The sequence below is a fragment of the Trichechus manatus genome, unplaced genomic scaffold (assembly GCF_000243295.1).
Source record: "Trichechus manatus latirostris isolate Lorelei unplaced genomic scaffold, TriManLat1.0 scaffold00015, whole genome shotgun sequence".
NCBI lineage: Eukaryota > Metazoa > Chordata > Mammalia > Sirenia > Trichechidae > Trichechus > Trichechus manatus.
Genome location: NW_004443951.1, coordinates 16345593 through 16369856, shown reverse-complemented (window position 1 = coordinate 16369856; position 24264 = coordinate 16345593). Strand labels below are relative to the sequence as shown.

General features: G+C 48.3%; 1 protein-coding gene across 1 annotated transcript in view; it reads right to left on the bottom strand.

Annotated features, from left to right (window-relative positions):
• Window positions 1-11598: 11598 nt before the first annotated feature.
• The window catches only part of RIMS3 (regulating synaptic membrane exocytosis 3), a 36903-nt gene continuing 24237 nt past the window's right edge, over window positions 11599-24264 (bottom strand). The window contains exons 4-8 of the mRNA XM_004371889.1: window positions 19645-19786; window positions 16930-17042; window positions 14468-14569; window positions 13993-14132; window positions 11599-12123 (exon numbers count right to left, since the gene is read on the bottom strand). Coding sequence (XP_004371946.1) covers window positions 11911-12123; window positions 13993-14132; window positions 14468-14569; window positions 16930-17042; window positions 19645-19786 — 710 coding nt within the window. The 3' untranslated portion in view covers window positions 11599-11910. The remainder of the gene's footprint in view (window positions 12124-13992; window positions 14133-14467; window positions 14570-16929; window positions 17043-19644; window positions 19787-24264) is intronic.

Here is a 24264-nt window from a genome sequence, read left to right as displayed (position 1 = left end):
TAAACCACGCAGTATCCCCTTGTTCTGTTTGAACAACTGCCTCTTGATCTATGTACAGATTCCTCATGAGCACAGTTAAGTATTCTGGAATTCCCATTCTTCACAATGTTATGCCTGTTAACAGGCATAAATATGAATCTCTTCCAGTCAGTTGGCCTGGTAGCTGTTTTCCAGATCTCATGGCATAGACAAGTGAGCACTTCCAGCACTGCATCTATTTGTTGAAACATCTCAATTGGTATTCCATCAGTTCCTGGAGATTTGTTTTTCACCAATGCCTTCAGTGCAGCTTGGACTTCTTCCTTCAGTACTGTCAGTTCCTGATCATGTGCTACCTCCTGAAATGGTTGAACATTGACCAATTCTTTTTGGTATAGTGACTCTGTATTCCTTCCATCTTCTTTTGATGCTTCCTGCGTTGTTTAATATTTTCTCTGTATAATCCTTCAATATTGCAACTCGAGGCTTGAATTTTTTCTTCAGTTCTTTCAGCTTGAGAAATGCCGAGCGTGTTCTTCCCTTTTGGTTTTCTATCTCCAGCTCTTTGCACATGTCATTATAATACTTTACTTTGTCTTCTCGAGCTGCCCCTTGAAATCTTCTGTTCAACTGTTTTACTTCATCTTTTCTTCCTTTTGCTTTAGCTACTCAATGTTCAACAGCAAGTTTCCAAGTCTCTTCTGACATCCATTTTGGTCTTTTCTTTCTTTCTTGTCTTTTTAATGACCTCTTGCTTTCTTCATGTATGATGTCCTTGATGTCATTCCACAGCTCATCTGGTCTCCGGTCATTAGAGTTTAACTCGTCAAATCTATTCTTGAGATGGTCACTAAATTCAGGTGGGATATACTCAAGGTTGTACTTTGGCTCTCGTGGACTTATTCTAATTTTCTTCACCTTCAGCTTGAACTTGCATATGAGCAACTGATGGTCTGTTCCACAGATGTCCTCTGGCCTTGCTCTGACTGATGATATTGAGCTTTTCCATCATCTCTTTCCACAGATACAGTCAATTTGATTCTTGTGTATTCCATCTGGTGAGGTCCACGTGTATAGTCGCCATTTATGTTGGTGAAAAAAGGTATTTACAGTGAAGAAGTCGTTGGTCTTCCAAAATTCTATCATGCGATCTCCAGCATCATTTCTATCACCAAGGCCATATTTTCCAACTACTGATCCTTCTTTGTTTCCAACTTTCACATTCCAATCACCAGTAATTATCAATGCAATTTGATTGAATGTTTGGTCAATTTCAGACTGCAGAAGTTGGTAAAAATCTTCAATTCCTTCATCTTTGGTCTTAGTGGTTGGTATGTAAATTTGAGTAATAGTCGTATTAACTGGTCTTCCTTGTAGGCGTATGGATATTATCCTATCACTGACACCGTTATACTTCAGGATAGATCTTGAAATATTCATTTTGACAATGAATGCAATGCCATTGCTCTTCAAATTGTCATCTCCTGCATAGTAAACAATATGACTGGCCAATTCAAAATGGCCAATACCAGTCCCTTTCAGCTCACTAATGCCTAGGATGTCGATGTTTATGCATTCCATTTCATTTTTGAGGATTTCCAATTTCCCTAGATTCATTAAATGTTTTAAGTATTGCACTTTATCTTCACTATTAGTTTCTTGGAATCCAACATCTGAAAACAATTATTTCATACATTCGCCCAGTTTTCTATTGTTTATGGTACAGGGCCCTTCCAGTTCAGCTACTCCATCATACCTGGAATCCATCTTTTTTTTTTTTGTTAGTGTTGTTATAGTTTAGTTTCTCTGCTAATATTTCCTGTTCTGTTCACTCTTATCTATCATTTTATTTAAACCCTTTAACATATTTCTAATAGCTGTTTTAAAAGCCTGCCTTCTAATACTAACATCTGGATAACATTGGGGTCTGTTTCTGCTAACTACTTTTTCTTTTCTTATTCTGGGTCACAGTTTCCTGCTTCTTAGCATGCTTAGAATTATTTTATTGCATTCTGGACATTGTAGGTGATATATTTTAGAATGTCAGGGTTATATTATTTTGCCCTTAAAGGGGGTTGAGTTCTGTTCTGGCAGGCAGTTAACGTACTGGTGGATAATGTTGATCCTGTCAGGCTTGATTTTTATCAGTGAAGATCTATTTTGGTTTTATCCTTAATTCTAGGTTGTGGTCCTCACTGTAGAGCATTGTCCTTTCTCCTAAGGCATGGCCTTTCTCATATCTTAAACCAGAATGCCTGAGACTCTCAGCCAAGCTGGAATTCCAGTCTCTCCCAGCACTATGCAATCTCTGGTATGTCTATTCAGCTCTGAGCTCTCACCAGCTGCTCTCCTCTAGGCCTTGCAGTGCCTAGCCCTGCTCTTGTACAACCCAGCTGTCAACCAAGGACCTGTGAAGAACTCCCATGCAGACTTCTGGCCCCAACTCCACATGGTTCTTTCCTTTCTGGCTCCTTTACCTACAAATTCAAGCCATGTTAGCTGTCCCAAACTTTAGTCTCTGCCTCCTCAGCTCAGTGAGACTTCCATGCTCTGCTTGGATTCCACCTTGCTGAACTGCAGTCTGGAAAGTGCCCCACCCCTAGACAGAAAAATGAATCAAATGTCCAGTTTTATAGTTGTTTGTGACTGGAGGGAAAGTTTGGTATTATTGTGGTCAGAAGAATTTTATCTGTTAAACCTAGTTATTAAATTCTTAATTTTAGTTATTTTTTCTTCAGTTCTGGGATTTTATTTGGGTGTTTTTCAAACCCCACTATTTCCTTTTTTGAAGTAGTTTATAGTTCTCTGCCTAAACTATTAGTCTTATCTTTTATCTTTTTAAACAAAGTATAGTTTGTTTTGTTAAGTCTTTGACAACTCTATTATCTAAAGCCCTGGTGGATCAGATTCCATTTTTTGTTTTGTTTTGTTCTATGCTTGTTCTCATTCATTTTGCTCTCTTTACACTTTGCCTTGGGTACTTGGTTGTATTTGATTGTGTCCCTGATACTGTGTATGGAAATTTATTTGTACAAATAATTTGAACCCTAGGTTGTTATTTTACAACAGAAAGGATTTATATTTACATTTTGCCAGGATGCTTGATGCACCAGCAATCTTAAATCACCTCTATTCTTCTGGCATTAAACTTATCCTAAGGTAGGCTATAGTCTTGCAAATACAGTTCTGTTTCTAATTCACACTTATTCCTAGGGTTCAGCCCTTCCAGTTCCCAACATAGAGCTCAAGAGCTTTGTCCCTTTCTTGGGAGGCTCTGGACTCTAACCTTTGCCCTCCTAGCCCCTTGAGGCTGTCAAAGCATTGCTTTGTCTCTCAGTTTCTAACTGCCTCTTCTAGAATTGGCCAACACTCCAAAGGAAAAGCAGCCCCAAGTGCTGGGTTCACTTTTCTGGTTTTCCATTTTCTTCTGGATCTTGACCTGATAGTTTTTTCTTTTTTTTTTTATGATCTTGTTGGTTCTCTGATGTCTTCAAGCTAATGTTTTTTCGTAATTTTTTTTCCAGGTTTTCTAGTTGACCTCAAGGGATGGTTTTGGGTCTGAATTATCTAAATTTGGCATTACTAGAAACAGAGTATATACATGTATTTTTAATTCACATAAATATAGTTGTTATGCATCATTGTTTTTAAGGTATACCAATGTTATGTGTATAGATAATCTATTGCTTCTAACTGTTGCATAAAACTCCATCATGTGCATCCACCACATATTACCTAACTGGTTTTCCAGCGATAGACAGCAAGGTAACCTCCTATTTTCTATTGCTGCTATAACAAATTACCACAAACATAGTGACTTAAAATAAAAAAAATTTATTGTCTTATAGTTCTATGAAATTTTGGTTAAAATAACATTGAATTTATAGATTAATTTGGTGAGAGTTAGTATCTTTAAAATATTAAACTCATTCAAGAATAGGGAATGTCTCTCCACTTATTCAGAACATCCAGTAGTTCATTAGTTTGAGTTATCTCTATAGAGGTCTTATATATTCTTAATTCCTACTCAGTTTTTATTGCTACTGTGGATAATATCTCATGTTTATTATTTATTGGCTATAGCTGTTATAGAAAAAGGCAATTGATTTTTAAGTTGATTTTGTCTCGCAATCTTGCTGAATGCTCTTATTAGTTCTATTAATTGTTTTTTGAAAATAAGGTAATGATGAAATTATTTTTAAATAATGATGGCTTTCTTTTCTTCCAATCTTTATGCCTATTTTTTTTCTTTATGCCACTGTATATTTCTAGGACTATGTTAAACTGTAGCAATGACAGTAGGCCTCCTTGTATTAATCATAAAGGGAATGTGTCTGAAGTTTTTCCCTAATAAAACAGTTGCTGGAGGTTTTTTGGTATATAACGTTTATCAAATTAAGAAAGTTTCCTTCTGTTTGCTAAGAGTTTTATTACACTTTTAAACCTTATAAAATGCTTTTTTTTTTTCCCATTAGGGTAATTATATGAGTTTCTCCTTTAGTCTATTAATGTGGTGAATTACAGTGATGAATTTTTCTGATATTGAGCTATCCTTGCATTCCTCAGATAAACACTACTTAATGTAGTATTTTTTAATACATTGTTGGATTTAATAGGTAGTATTTAGGATTTTTGCATCTATTCGATTCTGTTTTCTTAGTATTTACTTGAGAAATTTTAGAATGGGCACTTAAGGAAGACTGAAGTTATTCAATATCTTTACCTTCCTCAAGAACGTTCCAAAGACCAACTTACATGCTATTTTGTCCAATATTTTAGTTCATGCTTATCTTTTTAATTTAAAAAATTATATATTATAATCTGTGTATATTTACATATGCAATTTAACACAATTTATTTAAACAATAGGTTAAATATATTTTTAACCTATTTCTTCTGCTCACTTTTCCTTCTTGCATTTCAGCCCTTCCACCTAGGATCATTTTCCTTAATAGCAAACATATAGCATTTACCATGTGCCAGGCACTGTTCTGAGCATGTTAAACATATTACCTCATTTTACTCTCCCAATAACCCTATGAAGTATGTACTATGTTCCTTCTGTCTAAAGAACATCCTTTAGAATTTTTTTCCTCTGGATTTGTTTTTGTTGTCTGTTCTTTTGTCTTTTTTTTTAATTTTGAAAGAATTTTGCTGGGTAGAAGCACGGAAGTTCTTAAACTCATGCGAGTATAGGCAGTGTCTTAGGGAGAGAGTGGATGTGGAAAAGACAGAACCCTCAAAAGATGGTGCCCACTGGAACTGCAAGGCCAATGGCCAGACCCAGAGCCAAGGCAATGGAGGTCACACTAGCGGGCTCTTGGGGATGCCAGCCTTTCCCCAAGAAAGCACATGCTTCGCCACAGCTACACTTCCTTTATCCATCTTCTGTACCCCCAAACTGAGTCCTAGGTAGACAATGGTTCTGCCTAGAAGTGACTAAATATTAACACACCTTTCTCCCCTCCTTGAGGCAGGGAGGGAAGGGGGTGCTCCAGGGGTCATGATTGCTTTAAATCACTGCATTGGAGGTCAACTGCTATTTTTACTGCTTGTCGCAGGTGTGGCTGAAATAAGCAAGAATGACCCAGTCACATGCCTGAGCAGAGGTGTTAGACCCAAGAGCTCAGAAAGAAATGAACAGTGGGTTGAAAGCAGTGGACTTAGCTCCATCTTATCTTCCCCTCTGTTTAGCTCTGGGTAGCCCCTGTAGGAGTCTGTGGGAATAGAAGACTTTGCAGGTCTGTAAGCAGGGATACTGGGAGGCAGAGATGGGAGACTGGACCAGTCAGGTGCCATGGCCCAAGGACATCATTGTGGCAGCAAAGTTCCCCAAACAGGAGTCAGAGGCCCAGGCTATATCTTTCAGGCCTTTTTCTGAGCTGTACTGCCCTCTCCTGCCTCTCAGCCAAGGCATCACCTTCCTTCTTTTATAAGGCTTAGTCACCTGGAACCATTTTCTCTCTTCTAGAATTAAGAACCGTCTACAGAAGGTGACACAGGAAACCATTTTCAAACTGACTTTAATAATTTTTTGCTGCCCAAATACTGTACATGCAGAAGCCTCAAGGGAATTGGCAAGAACATTGTACAAAACAGCCAGCACTCCTTCGCAGCTGTCCACCTGCCACTCAGGAACCTCAAGTTTGGAAAGATGCTGCACATATAAAACGTATAGAGCACAGATATAAAAGACTATTTGCTTCTTATCTAAACAGTGTGCTTGTCAGTCCCTATCAGCTATCTCTTTCTTTGCAGGATGCATTTGGAAATTCTAAAAAAGGGTTCTTGCCTCCTGTGAATTGACATTCTAAAGGAGTTGAGAGAAATATCAGACCAACTTTTTCCAAAGCAGCAGCCACTATGCCTTCTTAGATGATGTCTGGTTAAAGACATTCTGGAGAGAGGAATGTTTTTAAGAAACAAAATATTTTGAAGGGAGGTAAGTTCCCTCTCCCTTCCCATCAGAGAGCATTTCCTCTAAAATCCTCAACTTTTCCACTGATATCATTCGAGAAGCAGAAGTGAGGAAAGACCCAGCCTCATCTGCTGGTGGGGATACTGACCTACTCAGGATGCAGCTGAGGTTGTGACATCACATCAGCACCTTGAAAATTGTCCATTGTAGACAACCCTTAATTATTTCTCATCGTTACATAAGAATAAAAGGAGAACACACCATGAAGAGGTGAAATCAGAGTCTGTTAGGATTCCCAGAGTTCTTGTCAGAAGCAGCATTTGGGCGTGGACTGGATAAGGACCTGCACCAGCTTGGGCACCAAGGGATGGAAAAAACCAGCCCGTGGAACCAGGCGCCAGGTGCACCAGGCTTGCAACCCTCATCATCTCAGATCAGAGGATTTTAAAAGCTGGAGGGAATCATGGAGCAACTAGATAATTCTCTCGTTTTGCACATGAGTTAGCTGAGGCCCAGAAAAGTGAGGAGTCTTGCCCATGGTCACAGTTTCTAGCAAAACTGTTTATAACAGCCTTTGATTCCCTGTAGCCAGCTGCCCAGGTCATTGACCAGTGGAGCAGATGCTCTGTTGCCCCTGGAATTCCCAAGGCCCATTTCTGTTAGCCAAGCTGTCTGGAACCCAGTCCCAGGGACCACTCCTGGCATCACTGTCAACTGCTTGAGAGGCCCCTGTCCTTACTGGCCACATTTCCAGCCAGAGCCCTGGAAGGTTTTCCCAAAGCAGTAACACGCTTCTCAATGAGCCAGTCAGTCTAGGCCCCTGAGAGAATGCAAGTGTCTCTCACTGGTGTGGCTTCCCTCACTGGCACAGCCACGCTGGGCCCACAAGAGCCCAAGCTTAGGGTTGCGGGGAGAGGGAGTTGCTTTGCTACATGGAAGGATTAAGCCCTTTGTCAGAGAACAAAGCCCGCCATCAGACACACCAACCACTGAGCCACGTTTGTGCAGCTCAGCCAGAAGAGCTGGTGCCCGAGGAGGCCAAGTTGCTCTCTTTGGCATCACTGACATTGTTCTGAGATGCTCAGGCACTCTTTCAAAATAACCTTTTCCCAGTCAGCCCAGGCCCATCTTGCTCCACCCAGGTCTCACCTGATTGTGTGGGGCTCCCCTGCCCTTTCATCATGATTGTGTTTGCTTTGCCCCAGTCTCTTCTGACCTGAGTGAAACGCAGACTTGAGGGAGAAGGTAGGGGAGGAGTCGACATCCTCATCTCCTCCCTGATCATTCAGTGAAAGACAATCCAGTGCAAGAAGCAGCATTTTAAAGAGTCTCTAAGTGTTGGGATATTGGAGGAGAAAACGCGGAGAAGATGAAGAGAAAGGTAGGCAGGAGTCGGCCGGGAAGCAGTCTCTGCTGTTCCACCCGCCCTGGAACCAATGCCAGAAGACTGCTGGACCATCTCCTGGCCCTGACTGCTGTGCCCACTCTCCCACCCAGGTGAGGACAACTCATCTACAACATCGAACAAAGGCAGCGGTCTCTTGCAGAGTTTGCACAGTGCTGGGAGCAATTCAGAGAAACACAGAGAGCAGCCTTACTAAAGCCTGCTGCTTTCTGGGCCGAGGAAGATGGGGATTATGACATATGAGGACTCTGGAAACCCAGCAGAGGAGCTCAGCGTCTCCTGGGCGGTGGGGCATGGAATAAGGACCCTGGTCGCAGGTCAGTGTTCCTGGTAACAGTCTAAGATTGTGCTACACTTCATTTGCAAAGAAGTACCCTTGGAAGTACCTATTGTCTTGAAAGAGGGTGCACTGCTGTCCTCAAGGCTGGCAGTAAAGGAGGTTCGGGCCTGCTTCCCCTGGTAGGTGTCATGCCCCTGGGAGGAGTGGCTGGACCTCAGTGCTCTGTCCGGCAGTGATTCCACAAGTGACAAGCTAGCTGTGCGCCCTCTCCCTGGAGCTCTGGGTTCAGCCTCAGCCCCATGAAGGGCTGGTATTGCCTGGAACTTGCTGGATACCAAGAGCCTCTAAGTTCTTCTCTCCTAGTGAATTGGGTGGTGGAAGAAACTGGATGGGGAGTAGTTTAGGAGACGGTTCTTTCCTGAAGGATCAAATCCCCCCTTTCAAACCAAGACTGGGCCCCATTTACTGGAGACTGATTCATACGAAAGGCCCATCACAGACTTCCCCGTAGGGAAGGAGACTTTGCCGGAAGTGGGACAGACTGAACAGAGCAGAGACCTGGAGACAGAGGCTCCGAATCAGCCATCACTGTCCCCACCCACAGCCCAGCATCACTGCAGGGCCACTCCTGTCTCTGCCACATCCTCACTCCTTTAGGAGACAAGCCAGCCTGGGCAGAGGAGGAGGGAGTGACAAAGAGCTCCATCCTGTACCAGCGCCAGTGTCGCCTGGGATGAGGGGGCATCTGGAGCTAGGACACTGTACCTGCAGTGAGCTGGCCCCGAGTAGGGAGAACTCCAGGGGAATCGTGTTTCTTCTTTCCCTACCGTCCCCTCGCCAAGGGGCAGATGCTCCCCCATCCCAGGGAAGGCCAGGAGTCATGTCTCTGCCTCTCCTCTCCCAGGACAGGCTACCTCCAGAGTGGGCCCTCAGACAAGCCCCTGCATCCTGGATGCAGAGAAACAGACCCTCACATGCAACTACTCACCAACACACACGTCAGCCTCACAGTTTCCCCCTGCAAGGAGAGCATCCAGGTGGGGATTAGTAACTTATTTGGTACAAAAGGTTAAAAAGGATAATTCCCCAAAGTCAACTTGGGGGGGGGGGTGGATTACCTCCCACTAGAGAGGTGGGATAGTGGAGTGGCCCGACTCCTGGGCAGTTGCGAGAGCCAGGGACTGTAGACTGGTCAGCTCAAGTGACCGTGTATCAGGCCCCGCCTCCGGCTAGGACTTCATCTGTGCTAACCCTCCCCCAGAGCAAGGTGCACTGAGGCCGACAGCTGCCCAGGGGCAGCTTCCCCTCCTCCCACTGCCTTCCCAGGCCCTTAGAAGGATGAGGGTGTTGCAATGCCCCCATGCCCTAGGGGTGGCTGCACAGTCACGGTCTGGTATCAGCACTGTACTACATCAGCAAATGTCTACGTCATCCTAGTGGCCCCACCACTTCAAAGGTCTAGGGTATTTTCAACTATCCTGGTGGTGACTGCTCTAGAGGTGACTATATCACAGGAGACAAAAATACCCTACGCAAGACTTTCCTCCTGTCCCCACCCTCGGGTTAAAGGGCACAGGGCTCTTTGCCCCATTTTCAGGGACATGAGAAATGCATGCATTACCCAGTCCCATTGCTTTCTACATAAAGAGAAACCTCTACCCAGCTATCTACCCCTCCCCATTCTTCCACGTGCACAATGGTTCTCATCTCTGAAAATACTAGAATGGAGGCTCAGGCGGGAGACAGGAACTCAGAAGCTAATTGTGTACATTTTCTCCCTGCCCTTACTCACTTTTTGTCTGACGGCAGGACTTGTGGGGTCCTGGCTTCTTCTCCTAGTTTTCTTGGGGAGGAGGAAGGGTGAAAGGGCTCTGGTGTCAGCCTAATAGGGATCCCTGCCAGAAAGGGAGGGCCCTTTGGACTGAGACGGTCTGAACTTCATGGCGCATCCTCCTCCATCCCTCTCAGAACCCACCTCCTATCCACCGGATTTGGATAGGAATGGAGTCCAAGCCCTCAGGCTCCAAGACCTCTCCTTTGCTACTCCTCGTAGCTCTCCCTCTGCCTCAAGTACTTGGGCCAGAGTCACTCCAATACTTTGGGATGATGTTTGGGGAAGAGGCAGAAAGATGGCCTTCCCCATGCCTTGACCCTCTTTCCTCCCCACCAGACGTGGACCCACAGGCTGCTTTGTCCATCTCTGGGGCAATCTCTTACCTTTTGCTTTCACCTTAGAACTGAGGGGTGACAGGGGCAGATTTGAGCCTTCCTGAGCCAGACTTCAGGATTCCCAGCAGACCTCTCAAAAGGTCCAGACTAGGAATTGGTCCCCACTAACAGGGTCAGGCTGTCAAGTTAGGTCAGGGTTTGAGTAGCTTTGAGAAGCTCCAACCAGACAAGGGTGGGCAAGAAAGCAGAGAGCCAATGAGGCGCTTAGAGCAGGCCAGGCCACTTTCCAAAGGGCAGTGGCAGAGGGCAAGAAGGCAGGGAGGCAGGGAGGCCGGGAGGGTAAGTATTGCTTATACAGAGCTGGTGACTGTGGCAGTTCAGAGTCCGGAGCCTGGAGCCCAAGTGAGTCTGAGCTCCCAGACAGGGACCCTGGTCTGGAAATGAGCAAAAAATAGAGCCTACAGTGAGGAACTTCATGCAGCTAATCCCCAGAGGTCCAAATGGATTCTCAACTGTGGCTCAGAACAAGCTAGGCTGAGACCTCCCTATTTCAGCAAAGAGCCCTACCCTCAGCACATCCTCACCAAGCCATGCTCCACCAGGGATGAGCTCAGAGGAGGGCAAGGCCCCCAGCAGGGCCTCAGGAGGACACAGGTATCTGCAGGGATTGTCTGCTCTGGAAGATAACAGCTCCATCTGAGGTCGGCCCCCTGAATGTTAAGACCCTCCACTCCAAGCCTCTTGAGGTCCACGAGGAGGGCTCCTTTGGCATATCAGAGCCAGGGAGCCTTGAAGGGAGGAAAGAGGTGAGGAACAAATGCTCAGGGAGGTACCTGACACCTCCCTCTAACGTATCTGGCCAGCTCCCCTGCAACAAAGACTTCCTTATGTTACACACGTGGGAAGCAGGTGGCTCCAGTTCAAGGGAGAAAGCCATCTCCAAGCCCTCTGCTTGCAGCTGCTTCTTCCCCTGGGGCCCTGGCCAGGGCACTAGGTGAGCATGGTACATGCTGCAGAATGCATTCAATGAGAAGAGCCGCCAGGGCTGCTCGGGCGGGAGGAGGGGTGTCAGGGTAGAGGTGGTAGAGGTGGGGATGAGATGGGGTTCCCAGAGGGGCCTCAGCATGTTCACCTGCAGTGGATGCTACGTTCCTCAAAAAAGAGCAGCAGTGCTGGGGAGAGGCTGAGGGTAGAACAAAGGACACGACAGAGAACTAAGCAGAGACCACCAAGAGGAGGCACAGATAGGGAACACGTAGGCTCTGCCCCGGCCATGAGACCAGGCAGGATGAACCAATGGCCACATCCCCCACTTCCACCCCTGGGGACCCCTCCGGGTGAGTCGTGCCTTTGGGTTTCTTTTCAACAAGATACAAACAGACATGGATTTCAGCCCACGTAGTCACAGGGACTGACCACACCCAGACAGGTGAACATATATAAACGTGGTCACACACATACACAGACTATACACACACACACAAACACACACGCACACACGCTAGTCTCTACTGCCAGCCGGGACAAGCCCAGTAGCCAACAGGCATGCAGCAGGGCACGGGGTCCAGGTAGAGACAAAGACTATGTACAGGGGAGAAGGTGGGGGGCCAGCCGGCACCCCTTCCCACGCCACCATCCCGGCCCCTCTTCCTGAGGTCCTTAGGAGCATGAGGGGCTGGTGGCACTCTCCAGAGAGGACTGAGACAGCCGCCTGGTGAGGGATCCAAGCGTGGAATCGGCCACTGAGGAGGTGGGGAAGAGTTTGTACCAGCCAGTGACCGCGGCACTCAGGTCCAGCTCATCCAGCATGATCTGGGCCATGCCCATGAAGCACTTGTGGTCCATACGGCCATAGTCTCCCCAGACAATCACCTGCAGTAGGGAGGAAGAGTGTGAGGAATGAGTCACACCCCACACATACACTCCACAGCTGGGTTGTGGGCCCAGGAGCTGCAAGTGTTGTCAGGCCACAGATGGGCAGAGAGAGCCAGAACCCAGACTGATTTCGCCAGCAACTTACTGAGCACTTACGATGTGCCATGGATTTTACGTGCATAATCATCTCAATTGTCACAGTGAGCCAGCTAAGTAAGGGTCTTGTGTATTATCATTTCCACTACGCGGGAACTGCAGCTCAGAGAGGTTAATTAACTAACCCAGAGATACACAGTAATTCATAGCCAAGCTGGATTGGAACCTGGGTGTGTCCAACTCCACAGTCTCCCAGCATCCCAGATGACAGCTCTCCCCAGGCAGGCGCAGCCTGAGTCCAGGGCCCGGGTCATAGCTCCAGCTGTGCAGCTGGCTCACTGGGGGCTTTGCCCCTTGCCCTCACTGGACCTCAGTGTGCCCTTCCATAAAACTGGGAGAGGGGAATAGATGAGCTTGATGATTTTCAAACTTGTGTGTTTATCAGCGAATCCTTTTTCAAAATGGAATACATATATCTATGGATAGACACAGATGGGTATAGATATTTGTATGTGTGTATGCGTGTATACATACAGATTAAATGAGAGTTTGACCTGGTTAAAGTAGGACAGAACTACTCAGCCTCCCCCTTGCTCCCAAGATTCCCGAGAGAACCCCAGGGTTCTATAGTTCTTGTGGTACACGACTCCAAGGGCACTGGCAGGTAGCCATGTGAGTACCTCGGCCCAGAGAAAAAGCCATAGATGAGAGTCAGACAGCCCCAGACGGCCCTGGCTTCTAGCCTCTCTGCCACCTGTGTAGCCTCAGGCAACGCCACGGCCAAATACTACCACCACAATTAATGCTTAGGGAGTAGCCGTCTATATGCCAGGCACTATGTTACCAAAAAAATCCATTCCTGTCCAGTCGATTCCGACTCATAACGACCCTACAGAACACAGTAGAACTGCCCCATAGGGTTTCCAAGGCTGTAAATCTTTATGAGAGCCGACTGCCACATCTTTCTCCCACAGAGCAGCCTGTGGGTTCGAACTGCCGACCTTTTGGTTAGCAGCCAAGCTCTTAACCACTGTGCCATCAGGGCTGACACTATGTTAGGCCCCTTATGTGTAATATCTTGTTTAATCTCCACAACATACCACCTACAGCTAGTAAATAACTGAGCTGGAGCCTGAACCCAGGACTGAGTCCTGAGACTACCATATGCTGTATTCCCATACAACCTCTCGTGCCTCTGTTTCTTCACTTATGAAACGGCATAAAATATGAAATAGCCCCTCCCTCCCAGGACTGCTGTGAGACACAAACAACAAAGTGTGCAGAAGGGCTCTGTTACTCTGACACGGCTGGGATGACAGTCACCCTGACCTGGGCTCAACTTGCCTCTGCAAGTCACTAGCTAAAACCTTAAGCAAGTCACTTCACCTCTCTAAGACTCTCTTTCCTCGTTTGTAACATGGGCAATCACACCTCCTTCACAGGGTCGTCACGAGGATTAAATGAGATCACATTTGGAAAGCACATAGCACAAAGTCTGGCATTGATCGGAAGCTCCAGAAACATTAGCAATCATTAACTGGTGGGAAAAGGCATGGTCAGACAAATCCTGGTTCCACCTACTAGCTGTGCAACCCAGGAGGTAACTTAGCCATCCTCCCTGAACCTTGATTTCCTTAGGAATAAACTGGGTGCAGTAACACTTCACTGGGCTATAAAAATACATGAGTAATGTGCATTAATGCATCTGGTACACTGCCTGCCCAGGATGAATCATAAATCTGTGAGAGTCCCCCTCCCCACCACACTTACCTGCAGCACCTTACCCTGGGGCCCCTCGTCAAAGAGCAGAGCCTGCTGGTACAGGGGGTCACGGATCTTCTTGGCCACCTTTGTCTTCTTCTTGGCCAAGCAGGCCCCATTCTCAAGCAGGTAAACCTTGATATAGGTGGCTGAAGAATGAGAGAAAGCATGACGGGAGGGGTCCTGAGGAGACCGCTCTGGCCTGCCCCCTCCCCTAAGCCCAGGATCACCTGGAGATGAGCAGAGTGATGATGAGCTGAGCGACAGACAGCAGGTGGACAGGCTGACTCAAACACTGACTAATCCACCACTGAGCCCCCACTCCTGCTCACTGGCCTTCCAGGCAGGCATGACTCCAGTGTCGATCAAGCGTACCGATTCAGGCCAACACAGTGCTGAGGAATGCTAGGCGCAGAGCTTGGCTGCACGGCCCTCCCTGCTAGGACCCCATTTCCAAAATTCCTCCCCAGCTGCTCAGCCTCACCTGGGAGGGATTTGGAGCCTGGTTTGGGGGTCAGGCCTCTAGCCTCAATCACTTCCACCTCCAGCTGGCCTCTCCGGTCCATAATGGCAATATGCACGTCCCCTGCAAGGGAGGAGAGCGAGAGTCCAGGCAGAGCCAGACCAAGGGACAGGCCAGCCAACTGCTGTACAGAAGGCCAGTCTTCAGAGGGTGCTGTACCAACGCCAGAAAGGAAACACGATGGAGAAAATAGCATGTGCCACAACTCCTCTTGGGAAGCCACTGTAAGTGGCGGAGAAATACCTGGATAGGTTCCTTAGGGTGGGATGGTGGCATGACCCTTAAGAGGTGTGCCTGGGTAACAACACAGAGCTGCCAAACTCCCAGCTAAGTCTGGCTGACTGGAGGCGCTGCTGTTTTACTGAGCAGAACAGGCAAGTTTCGGGCCAGAGCTGAACTGCTCAGGAAGACGGAGGAGAGGCTGTGGGATCAATAGCTCTTCTTCTCCTTCTCCTACACAGCTGCTCCCCCGCCCCACCAATCCCCTAAATATATGTTGGACAATTTAAAGAAAATCAGTTAGAAAAGATGCGGAGACATGTGCCCACCCAGCACCTGAGGCACTACCTGTGTGGGTTCCCTTGCCCAACGAGTGAGGGAAGGCTGGCAGATTTCCTGGGTGCAGAGAACTCCTCATTGTGCCCCCACAAGGCAGAATATCCAGCTGGGAACTCTCACTCAACATGAGTGAGCAGAATTTGAAATTATGCATTAAGTACTTAGAACATTCTTCAAAGGGGTCCAGAATCATAAGCTTGACCCAGAAAAATTAAAATGGACCATCATGCAATTGTATTTACATTCTTGGGAAGATGGGAGTTTTCTACTTTCAGGAGATATCTTGGAATTTACTCCCCTCCCTCCAGTTATTCCTGACCTCCCCTTGGGGAACCAGGAAGGGTCTCGGGAATTAATCTCTTCCACATCTCACTATTAACATCCCTCACAAGTTTAGCAAATGCAAATCTCTCCTTCCCAGCTTTGGACACCAGGGGGCACCGCACCTAAACATTTTAGGCTGTGATGGCGCATTAGCCTTGTGGAAGTGGCTGACTCCTCTCACTGCCTTCCATCCCAGGGCTGGAAAAGCAGGCTCCCCAAGCCCTTATGAGCCTGGAAGCAAGGACTGGGAATTAGCTAAACCCGGAGCCAGATGGGAGCTGGCCATCATCCTCTGAGGGTCCCTGTGGGCCCCGCTTCCAGCAGACAAGCTCCCTGTGGGCATTTTCACTGACAGGGTCCTGGCCTAGAATAAAATCCCAGCTCCACTGTGTGACTCGCAGCAGGGCACCATTTGCATCTGGGTTTCCTCCTCTGCTGTGAGGGTCAAAGGTTGAGCACTGTCCAGACGAGGGCTGAGTGGGGACGTTTGGGTCAGACACTGTTCAGTCAGATGAATGGGAAGGGGGTAGGGGTGAGGAGGCATCTCTGGGGAAGCCAGGCCTAGGGCAGAGCTGCTCGAAACCAACAGAGCCAATATCAGAGGGAGGGTGGGGCCAATCTGAGAACTCCTGAACTGAGCCAGAATGGAGCTAATAAGACCAAGCATAGGCTCCAGGAAGCATTTCTCAGCTGCAGGGAAGAAACCCACTGCCAGAGAGTCAATTCAGACTCACAGTGACCCTACAGGACAGAGTAGAACTGCCCCATAGGGTTTCCAAGACTGCAAATCCTTATGGAAGCCGACTGCCACATCTTTCTCCCACAGAGCAGCAGGTGGCTTCAAACCGCTGATCTTTTGGTTAGCAGCTGAGCACTTAACCACTGCGCCACCAGGGAAGAGGGGTGGTAAAATTACTAAAAAGCTTCTGGGTGCCAGCCACTGGCTTAAGGGTAACAAGTCAAATAAGACATAATTCTTAAGAAGTAAACAAAATATTTCACGGCAAGTATCCAAACCAAACCCCTTGCTGTCGAGTTGACTCTGACTCACAGCGACCCTGTAGGAACTCAAAAAAATAGTTGTTAAATTGCAGAACTAAGATGGGTATTATTACTCCCATTTTACAGATGAGGAAATGGAGGCTCAAAGAAGAGACATGTGACTTGCCCAAGGTCATACAGAATCAGTGATGGAATAACTTCCTGAAAGCAGATGCTGAGACTATCTTTGTTCACCATTTATAACTAGCATTTAGCATTGCCCAGTACACAGTAGGCGGTGGGACAGTGGGCGAGTGAGTGGTGAAGTGAGGGAGAGAACGTGCTGTAAAAGCTTCAGGGCAACCCGTGAGAAAGGCTGGAACCCTTTCATCTCTGATGGAGAGACTAATAAGCTCTAGGATAACTCTTTCTCGCTGCCACAAAAGCCGGTTGAGAGCTCCTTTCTGCTGCTCACACTGCATCTCGAGGGCCCCACTGAGCTCCTCCCTCCTCCTGCGTAGCCGCTCTTACCCCACTCTCCCAGCCGCAGGAAGACTCACCCATCGGTGGTGTTGCCAGTGTCTGTCGCCCCACGATCTGGGCTGGTCCCAGCCCATCCAGAAAATCACTGAACTGGCTCTCGGCCCCGAGCCGGGTGGTAGGGAAGATAAACCTGGAAGAGGAGACAGAGGGGGTGTGTGAGGGTATCTGGGCATCCTTGAAGTAGGGGCGCAGATGGCAGGATGCAGTGGCTCTGTCCCTGGGGCAATGGGCATGCCCCTTTGTGCCTCAGTTTCTCCTCTACACAATGTGAGTGGACCATCCTGGCTGGAGACAACAGAGCTGCTCATTCTGCACATTTGAAAAAAAAAAAAACAACTTTGAGGTCACTTGAGAAAAGACACTAATAAAAATAACATAATGATGGTGTCTGATCCTAAAGTACCAGGGACTTCTGATGTGATACTTAAAAAGCAGGGCTTGCTGGGCACCTGTGCCTCATCAGGAGATGTTACTGCCAAGAACCAGAAATGTCTAGGCCCGGAGCAAGTTCCAAGAACTGAGGTTTGAGTCGACCATAAGTTTGAAATTTAAGTCAGTAATGTGAGGCGGTACCCAAAACAGCAACTGAGACCAAAGTAACACAATTATAGGGTTGAGATCGTGGGCAGTTCATGGCTACGGAGGACTGAGAAACAGAAACGAGAAAGACTAACAGTGATTGAAAGCTGGCCAGGTGCCAGCACTGTACTGAATGCTCCACATGCGTTATATCATTTAATCTTACAACTGCTCCGTGTGGTAGGGGCCATTATCCAGTTTTACAGATGAGGAAACTGAGACTCAAAAGAGGTAGACATCTGTCACACCTGCATGTGATGTTCAAATCACAGGATAACTGTGAGGATTAGGGGAGATGGTGTGTGGAAAGTTCCAGGCACACAGAAAACAAGTGGTAGTGATGTTGCTGCTGTTGCCTTTGTCATAAAGTGGAGAGTGCTACTTTCTCATGTCCTCAAGCCTAGATGTTCTGGGTGGGGCTAGCAGAGAACGGACAGAAGAGGGAAGGCTGCCCAGGCCTGTCCAGGGACTCCAACAAACCAAACAAGATTCTAAGATATAAAACAGCCCAGGCTCCTGGCTAGAGAGAGAAAAGGCTGTCCAAGAAAGAATCCTGTTGGACAGTTTGGCCTTGAGCTCCTGGTGGCCAGTGCCAGGCAGGGAGGCCAGAACAGGCCGTGTAAGCTTGTCAGAAAGAGCTTATGTCTCTGCCCTGCTAGGCTTAGCCTCTCCTCCCCAGGAAGGGGCTTCCAGGCCCACCCACCCTCATTGCCCACGGCTGGCAGTGGCCTAATATCACACTCTTAGGACAACCGGATCTGAGAAGGCTAAATAAAGAAACGCAGACTCTCAAGGCCACAGAATTTTAGGAGCCTGATATAGAGAGACTGTGAACAAAGCTTACGGAGTCGAAGAGCCTTAATTCAAATTCTGACTTCACCACCACTTAAAAGCTGTGACCCTGAGCAGGGTACCCCACCCTCCTCCTGTGCCTCAGTTTCTCCACTTGTGAAATGGAGATGATGAGAGTGCTTATATCCCTCAGGGCTGTTGTGTTAAATGAGACATCACATGTAAACCAGTGCTTCTCAAACAATCAGGCTGAAGGACCAATTTGTTTAATTTCTAATTCATCAAAGGCTAATATTTTTGTAAAATACAATAGTAGTGCCACAGCATGTTACATTGCCATGAGAGTTTCTAAACGCTTACTCTTACTTTCTATACTTCAATCATCACGGACTCGTAGCCCAGCGTTACTAGTCTGATGGCAGTCTGTAGATCCCAGCCTAAGGAGCGCTGATCTGAAATGCCCAGTATGTGCCCTACACATGGTAAGATGCAGTGAATGCTAGTGGCTACTCGCATTCACGGAAGCAGGCCCAGCAGCGAGACATATAGTCACAGACTCTTAAATAACAGAGCCACAGAATCTTGAGACTGGAAACTATTGGGCTTGATGAGGCAGAATCAGAACATCTTAGTCACACAACCATAGCTTCACAGATTGGGAAGAGATCTGATGGAATATCTAGAACAGTGACTTTCTAGTTTTTTGACTGCAACCCACATGTAAATGTAAGAGAGACATTTAATCACGGCCCAGTATAGATATATGTGCATCTATACACAGAAAACTGAAACAAAAATTCACAATACTCGGTAGTACTCACAAAAATAATATATATGTTATACACGAGTTTCCTATTTCTTTGTCTAAAGCTGGTTTTGACCCACTAAACTGACTACTTCCTGCCTATTAGTCACCACCCCCAGTTTGAAAACCAATGATCTGGTCCAGCCTCCTTCCCTAAGCTCCAAGCAAGTAAGAACTCCACCCAGCTGAGCCATTACAGTAGTTGTACATGTAAAAGGGTCACATCTTCCTTTAGAACCCTCTCGTCTAGCAGGGCAGTGTGTAGGTGCTAGGAGGCAAGAAACACACAGAAGGGACTGGCTGCTCCTGGGCCACTTGAGGATTCAGTGGGAAAGAGTAGCCCTGAGAAAGAGGAAGACACTGAGGCCCAGTCAGGTATCTGGGGAGGGGTGGAGGGAGGCAGAGATATCAGAGAAGCCCAGACATCTCAGCTGGAAACTAAACTGGGAGACTTTCCCACTGTGCCCCCAGGCTCTGTGACTAGAGGGCCAAGGAGCCAGGGAGAAGGACGGGACCATGGTCAGGTGATGGGGCGTGGCTGGGGGGCTGCACGCACGTGCCGTCCGAGCTGTTGCTGTTGGTGCTCCCGTCGGTGGACTCCCGGCTGCCCTGGCGTGTGACCCGACTCCGCATCTCCACTGCAATGCCCGTCTCTGTGCTCCGCCGGATGTTGCTGCGCAGCTTCTTGGTGGTCGCTTCTATGACCCCCAAGCACAGAGAGGGAACAAGGTCAGCTTGCAGATGAGGCTTCTCTGGGAGCGCTGCCAATGTCACCCTCTTAGGAGGGGATGGGATGGGCATTGGCTCTGACTGGAGGCAGGGCACTGTGGAGAGGATCCCTGGAGGTGGTAGGCGGCCTGAGACTCCTGGCCCTGCCCAGGGCAGTGACACAGACAAAGCAGACTAGCGAGATGGCTGAAGGCAGCGTCGAGTGGCGGGGGTAAGGGGGAGCCACAGGCAGAGCCCCAGTCCTGCAGCCCCGGGCCCTCACCCTCATCCTTGCTTGGCTCCCCCGATGCCTACCCTCCCACTCCCCTTTCAGCCTTTGCCCCAAAGGGTTAAGCATCCCTTTCCTTCTCTCTTCTGGAAAGTTTGCCTTCTCTGGGAATCCCAGATTTACTGTCCCTCTTCCAGGTACCCTGACAGACCCTATCACACCCAGATCCCACAACTCACCTCTCTGACACTTTCAAAGACCCTATCAAAAACTCCATTGTAAAGCCTGGCTGCTCAATGAACATGCCTTAGGATGGGTCTGAACATGGAGAGGGATGTGTGCAGAAGTAGAGAGGCCGTTAGGAAAGCAAGACTGAGAGGGACTGCTAGGTTGGCCTGGACTGACTCAGGCTTTGAGAGAAAGGTCCGCAGAGGAGCCCAGAAGCTGTGCAGTGAGAAGCCACCCGTGTGTCCGGACCTCCTGTTCAGAGGGCTCTTTGCCCCCACCAGCCCCCCTCCTTGGCCTTGCAGGGAACACGGGGCACTATTCCTCTCCTATCGGTGGTGCACTATCCTGCCTGGGTTTCCATGGCAACCTCCTCAGCATTGCAGTGTGGTCCCTCTAGGCCCTCTCTCCTCCCGGGGGTGGGGTGAGGGAAGATGGGTTGAGGGTTTGGGACTTCCCCTGCTGAAGCTTGGCTCACTGAGGAGCCTGATGGGGAGGGAAGTGGCGCTCAGATGGGGATTGTACCAAAGAAGCCATTTGCTGTCAGTGGTTAGACAGCAAATAGGCCCAGACAAATTAAGAGCAGAGTTGCCTCCAGGGATGAAGAGGCTGAGGGTGGGACACACAGCACCGCCCCCTACAAGCAGTGGGGAGAGGGGAGCTGGTTACCCTGGAAACCCTCTCTCCCACCCACATCCATTGGTGGATCGGGGAGGGGATGTTCAAGACCCCAGCCTGGGAAAAGGAAGACTATTTCTCTTGCTTTGTCCTACTTATCTTTCAGGAATACCTCACTGGAGGAGGGAAGGCTGAGAGGGCAGACATCACTGGTAGACAGAATGAGGTGGGAGAAACTTGGAACAGGGGGGTAGGGGAATGAGGAAGAATGTCTTCTCTGAAATCATCCCAGCTTCTGGGATATTGGAATAGCTAGCATATCCAGGAATCAATCAGTCCATCAATATGTCTCTCTGTCTCTCTCTCTCACACAGTCACATTACCTCATACATATTTCTTTCACATAGCCAGCAATAAGCAGGCACACACAAGTGCCATCAGTCACATATATGAATAGAGTAATCTCACACACAAGATCATATGCATGTTTACACAGTAACACAATCACAAATGGTCCCACCAGGTCTTAGTCACACATACACGACATACTCTGTCACATAAAGTCAGTCACATACATGTGGCCCTCACACCATAACACTGAGAATTGAGTCTGACCAGTCACACACATAGATGCAAACCCACAAATGGTGTCTGACCCACCACACACACACAGAGGGCTAGATAATGATGGTGGGCATGGGAGGAGCCTTGCCCTCTCCCTGGCTCCTAACTGCCACATCCCCTCTAACCCAGTTAGAAGACAGATCTGTGGGGGCTGCAAGTCATTTTCCCTCCCCTCATATCTCTAACCCTCACCCCAACACACACCCTGAGCTGAAGCTAGAGCCTACCTTCTCACGACCCCCAATCCTCCCTCTTCTGGAGCTTGGGAAAGCTTTGATCCATTTGGGAGCAAATTTACTTTCTTTGATCAGATTTGCCCAACCCAATGTGAGCCCTGGTGTGGGGGAGCCAAGGAATCCTGAAAAGTTATAGATAACTCAGCTATCTCCCCACCCCATTTCATAGTTGGGGAGCCTGAGGCCCAGGCACAAACACAGCTGAGACTAGACCCGAGGCCTGCAGACGCCCAGTCTAAGGGTCTTTCTACCATCATGTACTAGTTCTCACTTCCCTCCACCAATTCCTCATTCATTTGAGTTGTGAACTGGCAGAGATTAAGTTCCATGTGCTCTGGGTGGCAAGAAAGGTCTTGTAACCTCAGAGAAAAGCTCTCTGCTGGCTTCTTACCTGTCCAGACTCTGAGCTTCTGCCAATCTGGGGAGTAACTATACGTACCCTCTCTCTCTCTAGAGAACAGGCCATGTTGCTTGCAATAATTCTGTAGTACCTGGAGATCGAAAGACTCCAGGAACTATCCCATCTGTCCCACCATATCACAAGGGAGATGTGGTCACAGCCTCCACGGCACTCCCCATGGCATCTCCTGGACCAGCCCTAAACCCTCTCCTGACTCTGACCCAGCAGCCAGAGCCAAGGAGGGAAGAGCCACTGTCCCTGGTGCTGAAAAGAGCAGCTACTTGGGTAGGGCTGAGACAGTCCAGGCCCTGTGTGGGCCGAACCTAGTGCCAGGCCAGAACTCAGCCATGTCCTGGGACCCCCAGAGCTCTGACCCCACCTTCCTCACTGCTTCCCACAACTTAAGAGATTGCCAAATCTAGGAGGAAGCTGGGAGACGGTATTTTTAGCTTCATTTTACAGAAGAAGAAACTGAGGCCCAGTGAGAAAGTGACTTTGGCAAAGTCCCATGGAGAATTATAGTCCCCCCAAAGTTTCACAGTGAGTTTTTGGAAGGCCACTATAGGGCAACATGAGGAATAAGCTGGAAGGGGGTAAGGCAGGAGAGCTGGAGAGAAGGCTGGGGTAATAGTGCAGGCCGGAGGTAAGAGAGCCTGAACTAGGGCAGAGGCTTTGAAATAGAGAGGAGGGGGTGGGTGGAGCTCTAATCAATGGCAGGGTACTGATAAACGGGGAGGAAGGAGGCACCTGGGAAGGGCAGACCCCCAAGGGCCCTGAAGCCTGACTGGGTCCAGGAGAGGTGTTCCTCCTCCACTTCTCAAGGCACCAGCCTCCAGAGAACTGAGCCATCCCATCTAGGGCAGCAGAGGGCACCCTTCTAGGACCTTTTTCCAGAACAGTTTTCAGAGCCAATGCCCACGGCGTGTCTGTCCCATACATCGCTCTGGGGCCAGACTCCCACCCAGAATGGGGCTCCAAGTGCCAGGAAGGACCTGATGGACTGGGACAGGCTCAGATCAAGCCCAGTTCTAAGCACACAAAGCTGGGATACCAGCAACCTCAAGACCTGGAAGTAAAAAATGGGAAGAAGGAATTACAGATGGGAGAAGAGTGCGCTGCAGGGAAGGGGCAGAGAGGTGGAGGCAGAGAATTCACTTTTTTTGGCCCCACTGTGTGATCATGGGTGATAATAATAATAGCATCAACAATTCACTGTTTGTTACTATGTGCCATGCACAAAACTGGGTGCCACTGCATATTCTACGTCACTGAATCCCCTGGATAACTCTGCAAGGCACGTATTATTGTCTGTAAGGCATGTATTATTGTCCTCATTCTACAAATGGGGAAGCAGGTTCAGAAAGGTGAAATAATTTGCCCCAATTCACCCAGCTGGTAAATGGCAGGGGGTGGCTCTGATGGCTGCCTCGAAGCCCTTCTCCAGGAAAGTTCCCTCTCCTCTCCAGGCTCTGGATGCCTGATGGGTAAAATGAATATGCTGGACTAGAAGATAAGGGGCCTTCCTGCTCTGACACTGGTGATTAGATGATTCACAGAGACCTTCAGTTATAAGGGCACCTGGGCAATTCCCTTAGCTCCAGGCCCCAGGACTTCAGCCATGTCCTCCCATACCAGAGACAAGTGATCCAGAGCCCCATGATCACACATCCCTCCTGAGGCCAGGAGGCTGTGAGGTTTCCAGTGTCTGCTCCAATCCCTGCCTGCTGAATGAGGAGTCTGGGTAGGTAGACAGTCTCAAGCAGGTCACTGGAATACCGCCCAGTGATTCAGACCCCAGTCTTGGCCTTGGAAGAATGTCCTTTCAAATCACTTTGGGCATAAAGAGACTTTGGGTCTGAAGCTGGATCATCTGGATTCCTGGGTCTGGTCTCCTCCACAACCTCCTAACTGTAACACCTTATCCTTAATCCCACACCTTGGTCCTATCCCAGCCTGATTCCTGGATCCCCAAGTCCCCATCACTCCATTTTCCTGCATCCTTAGGGCCAGGTCCACCCTGGGGTACTGACAACCTTCAGCCCCCTCCCCATCTAGCATTCCCCTGAGCCAGAGACCACATTGCAGCTTGACTGCTGGAAAAGACCATCTCACGTGCTCCTGTGTCAAGGGCTTTGT